This window comes from Coregonus lavaretus, assembly GCF_964263955.1.
Source record: "Coregonus lavaretus genome assembly, chromosome: 12".
Taxonomy (NCBI): domain Eukaryota; kingdom Metazoa; phylum Chordata; class Actinopteri; order Salmoniformes; family Salmonidae; genus Coregonus; species Coregonus lavaretus.
The window spans coordinates 6,550,346-6,568,407 of record NC_139999.1 but is presented as its reverse complement, the minus strand read 5'-3'; the positions used below and the strand labels follow the sequence as shown (position 1 = coordinate 6,568,407).

The 18,062-nt window shown below is 44.4% G+C and overlaps 1 protein-coding gene across 1 annotated transcript in view; it reads right to left on the bottom strand.

The window, feature by feature from the left end:
* Positions 1-768: 768 nt before the first annotated feature.
* The window catches only part of LOC311138949 (integrin alpha-7-like), a gene marked incomplete at its 5' end in the record, with an annotated part of 71,064 nt that continues 53,770 nt past the window's right edge, over positions 769-18,062 (bottom strand). The window contains 9 exons of the mRNA XM_084173766.1: positions 769-2,517; positions 4,981-5,106; positions 5,329-5,427; positions 7,679-7,792; positions 7,987-8,103; positions 14,093-14,302; positions 16,499-16,601; positions 16,992-17,069; positions 17,339-17,493. Coding sequence (XP_084029892.1) covers positions 2,356-2,517; positions 4,981-5,106; positions 5,329-5,427; positions 7,679-7,792; positions 7,987-8,103; positions 14,093-14,302; positions 16,499-16,601; positions 16,992-17,069; positions 17,339-17,493 — 1,164 coding nt within the window. The 3' untranslated portion in view covers positions 769-2,355. The remainder of the gene's footprint in view (positions 2,518-4,980; positions 5,107-5,328; positions 5,428-7,678; positions 7,793-7,986; positions 8,104-14,092; positions 14,303-16,498; positions 16,602-16,991; positions 17,070-17,338; positions 17,494-18,062) is intronic.

The following is an 18,062-nucleotide window of genomic DNA, read 5'->3' as shown; positions in this document are numbered from 1 at the left end:
ATTGAGCTTTTTGGCCATCAAGGAAAATGCTATGTCTGGCGCAAACCCAACACCTCTCATCACCCCGAGAACACCATCCACAGAGTGAAGCATGGTGGTGGTAGCCTCATGCTGTTGGGATGTGGTATGTTTCTATAAGAAACAGAAAACTTGAGCGTGCATAACTATTCACCCACCCAAAGTCAAAACTTTGTAGAGCCACCTTTTCTTCAAGGCAAAACTGCTCCAGCTCCTTCAAGTTGGATGGGTTCCGGTGGTGTACAGCAATCTTTAAGTCATACCACTGATTCTCAATTGGATTGAGGTCTGGGCTTTGACTAGGCCATTCCAAGACATTTAAATGTTTCCCCTTAAACCACTCGAGTGTAGCTTTAGCAGTATGCTTAGGGTCGTTGTCCTGCTGGAAGGTGAACCTCTGTCCCAGTCTCAAATCTCTGGAAGACTGAAACAGGTTTCCATCAAGAACTTCCCTGTATTTAGCGCCATCCATCATTCCTTCAATTCTGACCTGTTTCCCAGTCCCTGCCGATGAAAAACAAGATACTTGCAGCTGTAATTGCTGCAAAAGGTGACTCTACAAAGTATTGACTTTGGGGGGGTGAATAGTTATGCACGTTCAAGTTTTCTGTTTTTTTGTCTTATTTCTTGTTTGTTTCACAATAAAAAATATTTTGCATCTTCAAAGTGGTAGGCATGTTGTGTAAATCAAATGATACAAACCCCCAAAAAATCCATTTGAATTCCAGGTTGTAAGGCAACAAAATAGGAAAAATGCCAGCTTTATCTATATTTCCCGTTCTTAAGTTTCGTTTTTTGCACACCAGCTTCAAACAGCTGAAAATACAATATTTTTGGTTTTGGAAAATACATTTCACAGCGGTTTAGATGGTACAACGATTCTCCACAATATATTTCTTTGTTTTGTCACATAAACTGAAATGAGGCGAACTATTAGCGGCGCAATTTCTGCTTAGTGCATCTTTAAATTACACTTCTACACAGAATTACACAGCTCCTCTATAGCTCAGCTGGTAGAGCACGGCGCTTGTAACGCCAAGGTAGTGGGTTCGATCCCCGGGACCACCCATACACAAAAATGTATACACGCATGACTGTAAGTCGCTTTGGATAAAAGCGTCTGCTAAATGGCATATTATTTAAATTACACTTTTTCATGAATTTGATGTCCTGACGTCAATTCGAAAACAGTGAGGGACATAATCCAGTAAGTAGGTGGGAAATATTGATGTACACTCCCCTATGTAATGTAAGTATTTGGACAGTGATGCGAACATTTAACATTTGGCTCTATACTCCAGCACTTGGGATTTGAGATCACATTTTCATATGAGGTGACAGTACAGACTGTCACCTTTTATTTAAGGGTATTTTTATATCTGATTTAAGTATTTGGACAAATTTGACTTATAGTGTACCAAGATAGTCAAAAGTTTAGTACTTGGTCCCATATTTTGTTTTGGTTGGGTTTTGCCCAACAGGAACTGAATGGTGAATGATGACTGGAGTAATTGTATTTCTAAGTGAGGTGATAAGATGATTGTGAACACGTCTAAATCAATCCTGATCATGCCATGACTAAGAAAAATCATGAATGAATCATGAATCATGAATAATGATGAGTGAGAAAGTTACAGAAGCTACCTCAAAGCCATTACCAACAACAGGGGAGGTTAGCATGTCTTGGGGTGGCAAGATCTTTATCCCTCAATGACCTTCTCACTCATCATCATTCACGATTCATTCATGATTATCCATAATCACGGTGTTCCACTCATGTAGAAGTGTTTAGAAACATCTAATGCATCCAACAAGTTTGTAGAGTCACAAGCTTGATGTAGTCATTGTGTGCCAGGAATACGGGACCAAATACTAAACTTGACACTATAAAGTGACATTTGTCCAAATACTTATGACATATTCAAATGGGGGGGGGGACTAGATCTATAAAGTGCTTTCATTTCTAAACGGTAAATCAGATATGTATGAAAATACCCTTAAGTGAAAGGTGACATTATGCACTGTCACCTCATATGAAACATTTGATCTCAAATCCAAAATGTTGGACTATAGAGACAATGTAAAAGGTGAGCATCACTGTCCAAATAAATATGTAGGAGAGAGTAGTCAGCGTTATCTGTGTGCATGAATACATCCACTTGCACACTGTAGAAGGGTGAATATTATGGATGTAGCCTCAACGTGAGCAACGCTGTTGTGACACAATCGGTCTGTGTGCACATATTTATTACACTGCAGAGTTAGTGAGTGTCATAGCGTTAAATGGGAGTTTGTTGTTATTCAATTCCTTGTTGTTGTTGTTGTTGTTGTTGTTGATCAGGAGGTTCCATCGCTCCAGTGTGTAGCCCACTCTTTCTTCTGGAGGATCCCTGCCTTCTGCTGGCTCTGATGGAACTGGGGACGGTCCTGACGGGGAATCTTCACCGCATGGTACTGAGGCACTTTGTCTTCATACTGGACCCGACGGAAGAAACCACACTGTGGGGGAGAGAGAGAGGGTGAGGGAGGGAGGGTATGAAAAATGCACTTTGCTGATGCCGCTGAGTAACCTGAAGGAGATTTTTTTGGTTCTGATTCCGCAACATTGTGTATGTGCCACAGAAGCCAAAATGTTCAGATGACTTGTAAAACGTCAGTAAAACAGGTGACACACAAGCAAAGAAAACACACCAGTGCCTTGCAAAACATTACAATTGTGCTGACACACGTTGACATTTCACCTACAGCCACCACAGTCTTGCAGCACCGCCATTTTGTCAGAAACACAAAAGAACAACAGAGAACACATGTTTATTCTGGCATTCTAACATTCTTATCAAAGTGTGGGACCAGATGGAATGATAATGTTAATGAATAGAATCGGAATGATCAGGAACATGAACACAACTTCCTTGTGCCAGAATGAACTTGTTTCAGGTACAGAATTTAGGTCAAAGATCACACGGCAGGCAGAGCCACAGCACGCAGCACAACAGGTCTCAGTCCATTAGGCACAGATCTAGGATCAGATCACACGGCAGGCAGAGCCACAGCACGCAGCACAACAGGTCTCAGTCCATTAGGCACAGATCTAGGATCAGCTAACCTTCCCCAAACCCTAACCATTAGAGGAGGGAACACAAAACTGAACCTGGATCAGTGTCTAAGGGCAACTTCAGGGCGTGAGAGACCAGGGCATGCCAGTGCAGGGCAGTGCAGGGCAGGCCAGGGTGCATGGCTTTACCGCTTGGGGGAGAGTGGAGGGGAAAGCAGGAACCTATTGGTCTGATGCCTGCTTCTCCACCTCAGAGGGCTGAGCGTGCATGTGGGCGCGGTAGTATTCTGTCTCGTACTGGGGGCGGCGCTCTGTACGCTTGAAGAACCCACACTGAGGAGAGGAGGAGGAGAGAGGGAGGAGAAAGAGTTACAACCGAGATGTAGTGGAGGGAGGGAGGGAAGGAAGGAAGAAAGGGAAGGAAGGAAGGAAGGAAGGAAGGAAGGAAGGAAGGAAGGAAGGAAGGAAGGAAGGAAGGAAGGAAGGAAGGAAGGAAGGAAGGAAGGAAGGAAGGAAGGAAGGAAGGAAGGAAGGAAGGTGAAAAAGGAGTACAGAGTAAAAGAGATGTGGAGAGGAGAGACGGACTAGAGATGTGGAGAGGAGAGACGGACTAGAGATGTGGAGAGGAGAGACGGACTAGAGATGTGGAGAGGAGAGTTGGACTAGAGATGTGGAGAGGAGCAATGGACTAGAGGTGTGGAGAGGAGCAATGGACTAGAGCAGAGATAAAACAAATGACTAATCTCAGAGAGAGGAGAGGAGAGGAGAATAGAACGAAGATCTGAAGATCACAGCTTGATACAAAAAAATATTATGATTGAATGATAAGAGGATAAGGAAGGATAGTCTGCTTCCACAGCATGCAGACGAGTAGGGTCAGCACCAGTATACCAGAAAGGATAATAGAGGTATGTAGCTAGGTACAGTAACTAATATACGGTATGATGTGTGTGGACCTTCCAGAGTATGCAGGGTCAGCACCAGTACACCAGCCATGTATTTGTTTATTTTACCTTTATTTTACCAGGTAAGTTGAGTAAGAACCAGGGGTTGGAACCAAAATAATTTTCCAATCGTTTCCGATGTTTCGACCAGAATATAAAGTTCTGAACCGGTTCGAACCCCAAAAAAGTAACTGTTTATATAGGTCCTTTTCGTACATTTTTTAAACCTGTGAAATCGACATAATTTTTTACATTTAGCTCATTCATTTGGAATTGGTAACGTAGTTTCATGTTTGATTGGTAAGATAAGTGCAGGCACCAGATGGGTGGGGAGAGAGCGAGAGAGAGGCGTGGACATGGAGGGGGCTTGAAGTGTTGAACATCATAACGTGCACTGGAATGTGTTTAGGCTATTACTAGCATTATAACTTCACCGAATTACAGAATTATATAATAGATTTTAGGAATATTTTTAGAATTAAAAATAATGTTATTAACCGGTTTTCAAGATGTGACATTTTCTACGGTTCTGTTCCGGAACAGTAGAGATCACTTTCGTTCCCTGTTCGGTTTTTCCGTTCCTCTGAAAATGTTGTCCTTTTTCAGTTTCTGGTTCTGTTCCCTGAAATGGTTCCAACCACTGCCGAGAACATTCTCATTTACAGCAACGACCTGAGGTATAGTTACAGGGGAGAGCAGGGGGGAATGAATGAGCCAATTGGAAGCTGGGGATGATTAGGTGTCCATGATGGTATGAGGGCCAGATTGGTGATTTTGCCAGGACACCGGGGTTAACACCCATACGCTTATGATAAGTGCCGTGGGAGGGCAACCATTTAACGTCCCATCCGAAAGACGGCACCCTACACAGGGCAACGTCCCCAATCACTGCCCTGGTGCATCCAGGATAACATGGGTACAGTAACCACAGTAGGTATAGTCATATATGATGTGTGTTGGTACCTTCCACAGGATGCAGACCAGCAGGGCCAGCACCAGGATACCAGCCAGGATGGCTATAAGGATCCACCACCAGGGGATCCAGTACTGGGCAGTCAGACCAATCTCTGGGTAAATCATCACTGGGACCTACAGGGAAAACACAGCAATATAAAGCAATGACTGCTTTGTTGTGAAGTGTCTTGTCTTTACTGTGTATGTGTCACTAGTAGCTTGAGCCCAGAGTCTTGTCTTACTCAGGACATATGGTCAGGAAAAGCCTGGCCCTAGTTCCTCATTTGAATAGTTAAGTGTGTTTGTTTGTGTGTGTGTGTGTGTGTCTCTCAGTGTGTGTGTGTGTGTGTGTGTTACCTGTGCAGCAGCATCCCTCAGCACCAGGTGTTTGATGCTGGACTTGACTGTGATGTTGGCTCTAACCAGCAGCTCCAGAGCACTGACTGATGGGAACTCCTGATGGAGAGAAGAGAGGAGAGAAGAGAAGAGAAGAGAAGAGAAGAGAAGAGAAGAGAAGAGAAGAGAAGAGAAGAGAAGAGAAGAGAAGAGAAGAGAAGAGAAGAGAAGAGAAGAGAAGAGAAGAGAAGAGAAGAGAAGAGAAGAGAAGAGAAGAGGAGAGGAGAGGAGAGGAGAGGAGAGGAGAGGAGAGGAGAGGAGAGGAGAGGAGAGGAGAGGAGAGGAGAGGAGAGGAGAGGAGAGGAGAGGAGAGGAGAGGAGAGGAGAGGAGAGGAGAGGAGAGGAGAGGAGAGGAGAGGAGAGGAGAGGAGAGGAGAGGAGAGGAGAGGAGAGGAGAGAAGAGAAGAGAAGAGAAGAGAAGAGAAGAGAAGAGAAGAGAAGAGAAGAGAAGAGAAGAGAAGAGGAGAGGAGAGGAGAGGAGAGAGAGAGGAGAGGAGAGGAGAGGAGAGGAGAGGAGAGGAGAGGAGAGGAGAGGAGAGGAGAGGAGAGGAGAGGAGAGAGAAGAGGGGAGAGGAGAGGAGAGGAGAGGAGAGAGAAGAGCGAAGAGGAGAGGAGAGAAGAGGGGAGAGGAGAGAAGAGGGGAGAGGAGAGGGAAGAGGAGAGGGAAGAGAGGAGAGGAGAGGAGAGAGAAGAGAGAGGATCAACACTAGACCTTTACTAGGTGAAGGAGATTAGAGTGGCTCTGACCAGTAGCTAGCTACAGAACACTGAAGTGGGAGAGATTAGAGGAGATTAGAGTGGACACACATTACCCATGATATATTTCATATGATTATCATCAAGAATATTAATTTATTCTGGTAGCAGATTGAGATCAGTTTATGCTTTAGTCCAGGGGTTCTTCAACCTTTTGGGGCCAGGGACACCTTTTGGGATAGCAAATTCATCAGGGACCTCCTCATAACTCAATGGGGATAAATAATATCTAATATAAAAAATAGCATACAAGGAGTTTTACTCTGACTGGCAGTGCATGGCTGGATAAACCAAGTCTCGGGCCCTGGGAAGGAACATTTTAAAGGCCCACCTCTTGGCATCGGAGAGAAAATGTTGCAAATGTCCTGCAATTGTACACATTTTGTCATGGGGCAGAAATATGTTTTGTTGTTGCAGCTTTTAAGCTAATATCATGCAATTCTACACATTTTGCCATGAGGCAGAGAGAAGACTTTGCAGTTTTAAAGCTACAGTTAATAACAAATTCCACAGCAAAACTTGATGTAGCAACTAAGGATTCTAGATTTAAATTACAGTGCATTTATACAGTGCATTTATGTAAAAAGCGGAATTCAAGAAGCAAGAAGAATTAGAATTATAATTAGGCCCTTGTTGCCCAGGGTTAAGAACATAACGATTCATAATATTACATCCTGTAAACTCGGCGGACCCCACTTTGAGACACCTACTCTACTCATTGTTTCCATATCAACACATGACAAAGAGGTTAGACAATGACGGCTAATGTTGATTAATACATAGTCAAAAGTACAGCGTTCCCCCTGTTCAGCCCGCCCTCGTGTTGCCTTTGTAGTTACAGTCTGTGATTGTCTGTGATTGCTCTCACCCCTTTCACAGTAACTGTTTCATCAATACAAATGCTACTATTATCATACACTTGCATTACGTTCAGGAAATGTGCCAAGCAGAGACATAAAGGTTGACTGGAACTGTGCCAGAGTGTAATAAGCCAGCCCATACGGGGAAATAATACATTTAAAACAAACATTTTTGGATGCATTTTAGGATACGTGAAATATAAAAAATAGGCCAAATAATGTATTTACTATGGATTTTGAAATGTATTTTAATGTGTGACATACATTTGTAAATGTATTTGTAATACATACATTTGTATGGAAATATATTATTTCCGGTATGGGAGCGTTGAGATATTGAGGGATTTTCGGTATGGGAACGTTGAGATTGTTTAAAAAAAAAAATGTTTTAACCTTTATTTAACTAGGCAAGTCAGTTAAGAACAAATTCTTATTTACAATGACGGCCTACACCGGCCAAACCCGGACGATGCTGGGCCAATTGTGCACCACCCTATGGGGGTGTTGAGTGGTGGTACTTTAATGAATGTGTAGGATTATAACTTTTAATAACCAGATGCTTCAGCTAGCAAAGTACATAGGTGTGTGGCCATAAAAGGCCATACAATTCTATCAACATGCCGGCGTGTAATGCATTGCATTATGGGAACAGTAGTCTTTATTACCACAATGTGATAGGTGATGTGGTGTTTTACCTCCAGGAAAGTGCTGTTCCACAAACGTCCCTGGATCTTGAGGACAGCCGAGCCAGAGAAGCTGTGGAGAGGACACTGGAAGAGGACGCAGCGCGCTGAACCCAGCACACAGTCCTACAGACACACGGGGGGAGGGAAGACAAGCCATGAGAATAGCAGGGTTGGTATTCAATCAAACTTGCAGTAAGGATGCTGTGCATTGCATACAGGGCTCTTAGGGTTTGGAGCTTATTTCTGCAGTGCAGGTTCAATTGAATCTGACCTTCTCTCTCCCCCTCTCTCCCTCCCTCCCTCCCTCCCTCTCTCACCAGTTTGAGTGACTTGCGTCTCTCGGAGGCGGCCACAGCGGGCGTGGTCCTACCCAGACTGCCCTTGTTCATCACATGCCCCTCCTCTTCCGGGTGGGACCGCCCCTTCCTCTTGGCCTGTTCGTGGGGACAGGAAACAGAGGACGGCATTTTTGTTTACAATAACTTATTTCTTATAATCCACAGAGTTGTGTAAATTGAAGACTTAAAGAAAGCTTTGAAGAAAGACTTTGAAGAAAGCTAACTCTCTCTCCTCTGCTCTCATCCTTCTAGACTTATCTGCTGCCTTTGATACTGTGAACCATCAGATCCTCCTCTCCACCCTCTCCGAGTTGAGCATCTCCGGCGCGGCTCACTCTTGGATTGCGTCCAACCTGAACAGGTCGCTCCTACCAGGTGGCATGGCGAGAATCTGTATCCGCACCACGTTCTCTCACCACTGGTGTCCCCCAGGGCTCAGTTCTAGGCCCTCTCCTATTCTCTCTATACACCAAGTCACTTGGCTCTGTCATATCCTCACATGGTCTCTCCTATCATTGCAACGCAGACGACACACAATTAATCTTCTCCTTTCCCCCTTCTGATAACCAGGTGGCGAATCGCATCTCTGCATGTCTGGCAGACATATCAGTGTGGATGTCGGATCACCACCTCAAGCTGAACCTCTGCAAGACGGAGCTACTCTTCCTCCCAGGGAAGGACTGCCCGCTCCATGATCTCGCCATCACGGTTGACAACTCCATTGTGTCCTCCTCCCAAACTGCAAAGAACCTTGGCGTGACTCTGGACAACACCCTGTCGTTCTCTGCTAACATCAAAGCGGTGACCCAATCCTGTAGGTTCATGCTCTACAACATTCGCAGAGTACGACCCTACCTTACACAGGAAGCGGCACAGGTCCTAATCCAGGCACTTGTCATCTCCCGTCTGGATTACTGCAACTCGCTGTTGGCTGGGCTCCCTGCCTGTGCCATTAAACCCCTACAACTCATCCAGAATGCTGCAGCCGTCTGGTGTTCAACCTTCCCAAGTTCTCTCACGTCACCCCGCTCCTCCGCACACTCCACTGGCTTCCAGTTGAAGCTTGCATCTGCTACAAGACCATGGTGCTTGCCTATGGAGCTGTGAGGGGAACGGCACCTCCTTACCTTCAGGCTCTGATCAGTCCCTACACCCAAACGAGGGCATTGCGTTCTTCCACCTCTGGCTTGCTGGTCCCCCTACCTCTGCGGAAGCACAGTTCCCGCTCAGCACAGTCAAAACTGTTCGCTGCTCTGGCACCCCAATGGTGGAACAAGCTCCCTCACGATGCCAAGACAGCGGAGTCACTGACCACCTTCCGGAGACACTTGAAACCCTACCTCTTTAAGGAATACCTGGGATAGTATAAAAGTAATCCTTCTACCCCCACCCCCACAAAATATATAAAATACTAATAATATTATTTTTTTGTAAAGTGGTTGTCCCACTGGCTATCATAAGGTGAATGCACCAATTTGTAAGTCGCTCTGGATAAGAGCGTCTGCTAAATGACGTAAATGTAAATGTAAAGACTTGGACGATTTCTTCCGGGTGCACTTGTTTCTAACTGAGGTGAATGTAAAAAAATAAATAATAATAATGCAATAAGCAGGTTGACGTTTATTGTCATGAGTCTTGTCCTGGGGGCAGAACTGAGCAATTTCCACTTAGATAGGCCAGCTGCAAAGACAACATGTGCTATTGTTAGGCTTGAAATGTACTGATTCATGTTACCGTACTATAACTCATTAATTACTTTACATGTATAAGGAATGTACAGTGAGGGAAAAAAGTATTTGATCCCCTGCTGATTTTTTAAGTTTGCCCACTGACAAAGACATGATCAGTCTACAATTTTAATGGTAGGTTTATTTGAACAGTGAGAGACAGAATAACAACAACAAAATCCAGAAAAACGCATGTCAAAAATCGTATAAATTTTGATTTGCATTTTAATGAGGGAAATAACTATTTGACCCCTCTGCAAAACATGACTTAGTACTTGGTGGCAAAACCCTTGTTGGCAATCACAGAGGTCAGACGTTTCTTGTAGTTGGCCACCAGGTTTGCGCACATCTCAGGAGGGATTTTGTTCCACTCCTCTTTGCAGATCTTCTCCAAGTCATTAAGGTTTCGAGGCTGACGTTTGGCAACTCGAACCTTCAGCTCCCTCCACAGATTTCTATGGGATTAAGGTCTGGAGACTGGCTAGGCCACTCTTAATGTGCTTCTTCTTGAGCCACTCCTTTGTTGCATTGGTCTTGTGTTTTGGGTCATTGTCATGCTGGAATACCCATCCACGAACCATTGTCAATCCCCTGGCTGAGGGAAGGAGGTTCTCACCCAAGATTTGATGGTACATGGCCCCGTCCATCGTCCCTTTGATGCGGTGAAGTTGTCCTGTCCCCTTAGCAGAAACCCCCCCCAAAGAATAATGTTTCCACCTCCATGTTTGACAGTGGGGATGGTGTTCTTGGGGTCATAGGCAGGATTCCTCCTCCTCCAAACACGGCGAGTTGAGTTGATGCCAAAGAGCTCCATTTTGGTCTCATCTGACCACAACACTTTCACCCAGTTCTCCTCTGAATCATTCAGATGTTCATTGGCAAACTTCAGACGGGCCTGTATATGTGCTTTCTTGAGCAGGGGGACCTTGCGGGCGCTGCAGGATTTCAGTCCTTCACGGCGTAGTGTGTTACCAATTGTTTTCTTGGTGACTATGGTCCCAGCTGCCTTGAGATCATTGACAAGATCCTCCCGTGTAGTTCTGGGCTGATTCCTCACCGTTCTCATGATAATTGCAACTCCACGAGGTGAGATCTTGCATGGAGCCCCAGGCCGAGGGAGATTGACAGTTCTTTTGTGTTTCTTCCATTTGCGAATAATCGCACCAACTGTTGTCACCTTCTCACCAAGCTGCTTGGCGATGGTCTTGTAGCCCATTCCAGCCTTGTGTAGGTCTACAATCTTGTCCCTGACATCCTTGGAGAGCTCTTCGGTCTTGGCCATGGTGGAGAGTTTGGAATCTGATTGATTGATTGCTTCTGTGGACAGGTGTCTTTTATACAGGTAATACTGAGATTAGGAGCACTCCCTTTAAGAGTGTGTTCCTAATCTCAGCTCGTTACCTGTATAAAAGACACCTGGGAGCCAGAAATCTTTCTGATTGAGGGGGTCAAATACTTATTTCCCTCATTAAAATGCAAAACAATTTATAACATTTCTGACATGCGTTTTTCTGGATTTTGTTGTTGTTATTCTGTCTCTCACTGTTCAAATAAACCTACCATTAAAATTATAGACTGATCATTTATTTGTCAGTGGGCAATCGTACAAAATCAGCAGGGGATCAAATACTTTTTTCCCCTCACTGTATATGTTGGGGTCAATGAAGGGTAGATGGGAACTAGGAATATGGAAAGTTACAGAGAGAGCTCTGCTGTAGCCGGCCGCAACCGGGAGACCAATGGGGCAGCGCACAATTGGCCCAGCGTCGTTCAGGGTAGGGGAGGGAATGGCCGGCAGGGAGGTAGCTCAGTTGATAGAGCATGGCATTTGCAACGCCAGGGTTGTGGGTTCGATTCCCACGGGGGGGGCAGTATGAAAAAAATAAAATAACAAAAAACAACAAAATAATGTATGCACTAACTGTAAGTCGCTCTGGATAAGAGCGTCTGCTAAATGACGTAAATGTAAATGTACGAGTAGAAACTTCATTTTCTGTTCCATGTTTCTGAGGAGGGAGGTGAAAGGTAACTGTTAGTCTCTGATAAGGCAGGCCGGCTGCGTAACTAGGGAGGAATGCGTCTCGAGGTCAAATCAACAGATGAAGTGAGAAGAAACCTCTGGAAGGGGGGCCAGAGAGGCCCACCACATCATCTCTCCTACTGCAGTACTATTAGTAACAGGCAGAGCTGGGACTACAGCAGTGAAAGGAAACAATACAATTCCTGCATAGCAACAGAGATGTATTGGTTGTCTTGATGTGTAAGGAGTTGACCCCGCCTTGTATTTGCAGCTGTATGACCCAGTGGGTGAATAAACTTGGTTTGAGCTTTTTCTAGTTGTCCGTTTGAGTTTTTACTCAGTTTGTTCAGAACCTAACACTATATTGTACAAATTCATGAAAACAAAAATGTGTTTTGTTGGTTTTCATTTAAGGTTAGGGTTAGGCTTACCTGGTTAAATAAAGGTGAAATAAAAAATAAAAAATCTATAAATAAAAGGCATTAAGGTTAGCAGTGTGGTTAAGGCTGAGGTTAGGTTTGATGACTCCGTGGCTGTACCATGTAGTGACCACTATGCAGAGCTACCTACAGAACAAGATTCATGACGAAAAACGCTAACCTGCAGGAAATAGAAGTTACAGATTGCACCTTTAAAACATAATTAAATCATAGGGGTGGAATATATTTGCTTCAATTAAACACTTAAATGTGAGCATTGAATAAATTTCATCAGAAGCTAAAATATCAACAGGCTAACAATAGAGCATTGACTCCTCTGTTTTATTTTTTCACTGACTCTATGCACACTCACAGAACTCTACACACACACACACACACACACACACTTACACTCCAATACACACACACACACACTTAATTTGCTCTCACACACAACACGCACACACATTCATACTGACTCTACACACACACACAATCAGCATATACATTGCTGCTACTCAGTTTATCATATACTGAGTGTACAAAACATTAGGAACACCTTCTTAATATTGAGTTGCACCCCCTTTTGCCCTCAGAACAGACTTAATTCATCGGGGCATGGACTACAAGGTGTCGAAAGCATTCCACAGGTTGGCTGGATGTCTTTTGGGTGGTGGACCATTCTTGATAAACACGGGAAACTGTTGAGTGTGAAAAACCCAGCAGCGTTGCAGTTCTTGACACACTCAAACCGGTGTGCCTGGCACATACTACCATAACCCGTTCAAAGGCACTTAAAGATGCAATATACTGAAATCGCTCCGCCATTTCTTGGTTGCAAAAATTCTAATAGTTTGCCCAATTTCAGTTTATGTGACAAAACAAGCAAGAATAGCGTAGAGAATCATTGTACCATCTAAACCGCTGTGAAATATATTTTCCATAATCCAAAATATTGTATATTCAGCTGGTGCACAAAACCAAAAGTAAAAGAAGCAAAAACTAAACTTAAGAACAGGAAGCATAGAAATAGTGCACATAGAACAGATCTACCGCTTCTTAGACTTGCTTTCAATGAGAATGACAGATCTATAACTCACATTTCTATGTTAATTTGGTCAGGTCGCCCCAAAAGTTACATATTGCAGCTTTAAATCTTTTTTCTTGCCCATGCACACACACACAATCCATGTCTCAATTGTCTCAAGATTTACAAATGTTTCTTTAACCTGTCTCCTCCACTTCATCTACACTGATTGAAGTGGATTTCAAAGGTGACATCAATAAGGGATCATAGCTTTCACCTGGATTCACCTGGTCAGTCTGTCATGGAAAGAGCAGGTGTTCTTAATGTTTTGTATAATGAGTGTACATATAGCTTATTGACTATAGGCACTGACCCTGGAACTGTCCCTGTATATAGCTACTGACCCTGGAACTGTCCCTGTATATAGCTACTGACCCTGGAACTGTCCCTGTATATAGCTACTGACCCTGGAACTGACCCTGTATATAGCTACTGACCCTGGAACTGTCCCTGTATATAGCTACTGACCCTGGAACTGTCCCTGTATATAGCTACTGACCCAGTAGCTGTCCCTGTATATAGCTACTGACCCTGGAACTGTCCCTGTATATAGCTACTGACCCAGTAGCTGTCCCTGTATATAGCTACTGACCCTGGAACTGTCCCTGTATATAGCTACTGACCCTGGAACTGTCCCTGTATATAGCTACTGACCCTGGAACTGAGCCTGTATACAGCTGACTTACTTTCTCCTGTTCTTGTTATTTCTGTTTCTTGTGTGTTTCTGTTCTACTTTACTTTATTTTATAGTATCATATTTTCACTATTGATATTGACTACTGCATTGTTGGGAAAACAAAATAAAGGTATTTGACTGTTCTAGTGCACGTACTGTAGCCTTTGGCTGGTCTTCAGAAGGAGAGCTGTGGGAGAACTTGCGTGGGTTGAGGGAGGTGTGGGGGGTACAGTGTGTTTCTGGATGGCCCTGGAAGTGAAGAGCGGTGGGGTACAGGAGCCACTTCCCATTGGACAGCTCATGAGGCCACATTATGTTGAGGAAGGCGGAGCCTAGAGTCTGCAGGGACGGCCCAGTGTTGGTCACCTAATCAAAACATGGAGAATTGATTGATTAGTTGAATGAAACACGGTCAATATAAAATGATTATGATCGAAAACAAATTATTACTTGAAATATTATCTAAACGCTTACAATTGAGCCTATGCTAAGCCTGGCCCCCTTGGTTACTGTTTTGTAACCTCTGACAACATTTTCCCGGAAAGCCCAATTCCCCATTCAACCCCACTGGCGAAATCTCCTCAAACTGATTTCAAAATGTGTTTGTAATACACAACGAAACTACCTCTTACTAATCAAGAAACGATTGGGTATGTTGTGGTAAACTGTCATTACAATCACTTCACGGGAAGCTGGTAAAATTGTTTGTAGTGTAGAATTAACTGTCAGCAAGAAAACAAAGTTATATTAAGCTAGCTAGCGTTTGGAACGTTTGGTGTTCAATGAGACAGAGCTAGCTAACCAGCTGAGCTAGCAAACAATGTAACAAAAGTATAATTTCGGATTTGAAAAGTACTCCATCGACAGGCTCTTCATTTCAGGAATCACAGTAGCAAGTACTCCTGGCACATTGTTAAATTATTTAGCCATTTAAACAATACAATACATACACTCTCCGTTTTTGCCATACCCTCACTGGCTTTCATGTGATTTAAACGTGAGCTTGTCCAATGTGTCGGAATCATCCAATAGTGCGTGATTGTGGCCCGCATATGGGCATTCCTGCATCTGCAGGAACACTCCCCACTAGAGCATTGGGATCTGCATGAACACTGTCTACCGTGTTGCCTCCCGCCTGTGTACCAGAGCCCTAGCTAGCTAGCACACAGCGTCCTTCGCTCCCACCTGCCCTCGCTGTTGTTGACAGAACTGCGGGAAACCAGTACCTGACAGGCGTGGGCAAAGGACACTGTTTTAGCTTCTTCTGTGGGGTTTATCGGCGGTTGGCGTCCAACGTTATGGTGCATTGGGGCCACCTACTGTACTGGAGCGCTCCCGCCTTTGTACCGGAGTCCTAGATTAAAAATGGACCAATAGAAAGAAGGATTCGTGCAGATGCAGGAACGCCGCAAATCGCCGGCCGCAATTACACCCTTGACTGGATGACAGTTGCTATCCATTGGAACGCTGTGATTGGTTGCCCAGAATTCTGGGGCGGGGCTTAGCAAAGGGTTAATTTAGTGCCCACGTTTTTTCTCCTGTTCACAGCGATAGTAAGATGCTATGCTACACTGTCATGCTACACCGTCTCTTGTTCTCAAAAATAGGAAATAGAGGAACTCAATGGAAATAAGCCCTGTGATGTTATTGTCTTATTGAATGTAATTTTATTTGTGGATTTGATCCCATATGATAACATTTGAAAGCATGAATTACAACACTTATTTCTAAAGTGGTCCTCAATGTATGTGGGTCGTATATGGGTCGTGTGTGGGTCGTGTATGGGTCGTTTGAGGGGTCACGTCTGGGTCGTTCCACAAAAAGAGTGCCTTTTGCTTCTCATTGATATTTTAAGTAGAAATTGTGCACCAATATTTAATTTTAAAAGCCTGCTATATTAAATGAAGTGCCCTTGGCTTTAATATAGACCACATAGAGAATTCAAAAATCTGAATAAATGCTTGCTAAAGTGCAAAAATTCAGCATTTTGACAATGACATTGAAAGTCTAATAGTCAAACCATAGTGTAAAAACAGATGACATAGTTTTACTATTTTTGGTCATTTTCTGGTGTTTCGTGGAAAACTGAGCGGGTTGAGCATAACGTAGATAGACAGGCTAGAAATATTTTTGCAATTTCCTTTTTTTGTGAAGTTTGCATTGCCACTCCCTGCTGCACACAACAAGCTTCCATTCCCCCTGTCACGGGGGGATTCATGGCTGATTTAAGATGAAATCGTCAACCTTGTTACGGTCAACCCTGACACGGTCCACCTTGTTACGGTCAACATGTTACGGTCAACCCTGTTACTTTATTTGGCACTTAATAGGTACTTACTATAATCATTTTTATATTTACAATGGAAAACGTGTTTTTTATGAAGTTGAACATGTGCTCCTTCTGACAGAATGTTAAAATTAGGTGAAATCAAATGTGGTTTTTTTCCCACCAAGTTACACTTCTCAAAAAGGCACCGAATTGGTGGAACGATCCATGTAATATTTTCTGTTGGCTATTTTTAATTGTCAAATAAAAATAAATGATCAATCAATCAATCTCACCGTAAACTCAAACTCCAGAGCGCTGCCCACGTCGTCCAGTGTCTCCATAGCGCTCTCCCCCTTCACAGCCCCACTGAAGAACAGCTGGTGTGGCCGGGCCAGCCTGAATCAACACAGAAACAGACAGAGGGTTAGGGTTAGTGGGCTAATGGACAGAGCCTGACACAGCCTTATGGTACCATTGTTTACTGTGTCAGATTGACATTGGCTACTGAATCATAGGACTTGGTCCTGTTCAAATACCTCTGGAAAGGGTTCTATCTTTTCCATCCTTCCTGGGATATTTGAATTAGTGATGATTTGAAGGAGGGAGGGAGGGAGGGGGGAGGGAGGATGGAGGGAGTTAGGGGGGAGTGTGGGGAGGGAGGGGGAGGGGCAAGGGAGGGAGGGAGGGAGGGAGGGAGGGAGGGAGGGAAGGAAGGAGGGAGGGAGGTGATGCATTAGAGAAGCATTGGGACAAATCCTAAGTGATAACTTAGAGTGCAGTACTTACCCACTGACAGCCAGAGGGAGCTCTATGATGACTTTGGCCACGGCTGTGACTGGGGCCAGGTCTGGCTGCTCACTGATACTGAGGAGGAGACAACCCCACACACAGTGAGGACACATTACATCATAGACAGTAGGAGGAAACTAACACTGAGTTAAATGGACCAACTGCTGAGGAGAGACACATGTAGACACTTAGGTTTCCTGGACACATATTAAGCTCAGGACCAAGAAGCACTTTCAGATTTTTTGATTGAGCATGGTTTTATGCTCAGGTCTAGGCTTATTTGGGTCCTGGAGACTGGCTCATTCAGGACCTAATCTTCAAGTAGTTGTCCATCCAGGACTTACGTAGCCAGCAGGAGGTTGACAGTGAGTTCCGTGGTCTCTATGGTGATAGCAGAGGTGCTGAGGATGATGTAGAACTTCAGTGTAGCATCTCTCTTCAGGGGGTTTCCCAGCTCGCACTCTGCCTGAGAGCCATTCTGATTGGCCTGACACACCACCTACACACAGGAAACAGGAAACACAGTCAGGTTCAGCAGAGTTCCATTACCTCAGGATGGATGGGAGACAGTAGCCAGTTAACTCAGGAAGGATGGGAGACAGTAGCCAGTTAACTCAGGATGGATGGGAGACAGCAGCCAGTTAACTCAGGATGGGATGGGAGACAGTAGCCAGTTAACTCAGGATGGATGGGAGACAGTAGCCAGATAACTCAGGATGGATGGGATACAGTAGCCAGTTAACTCAGGATGGATGGGAGACAGTAGCCAGATAACTCAGGATGGATGGGAGACAGTATCCAGTTAACTCAGGATGAATGGGAGACAGTAGCCAGTTAACTCAGGATGGGATGGGAGACAGTAGCCAGTTAACTCAGGATGGATGGGAGACAGTATCCAGATAACTCAGGATGGATGGGAGACAGCAGCCAGTTAACTCAGGATGGGATGGGAGACAGCAGCCAGTTAACTCAGGATGGATGGGAGACAGTAGCCAGTTAACTCAGGATGGATGGGAGACAGTAGCCAGTTAACTCAGGAAGGATGGGAGACAGTAGCCAGTTAACTCA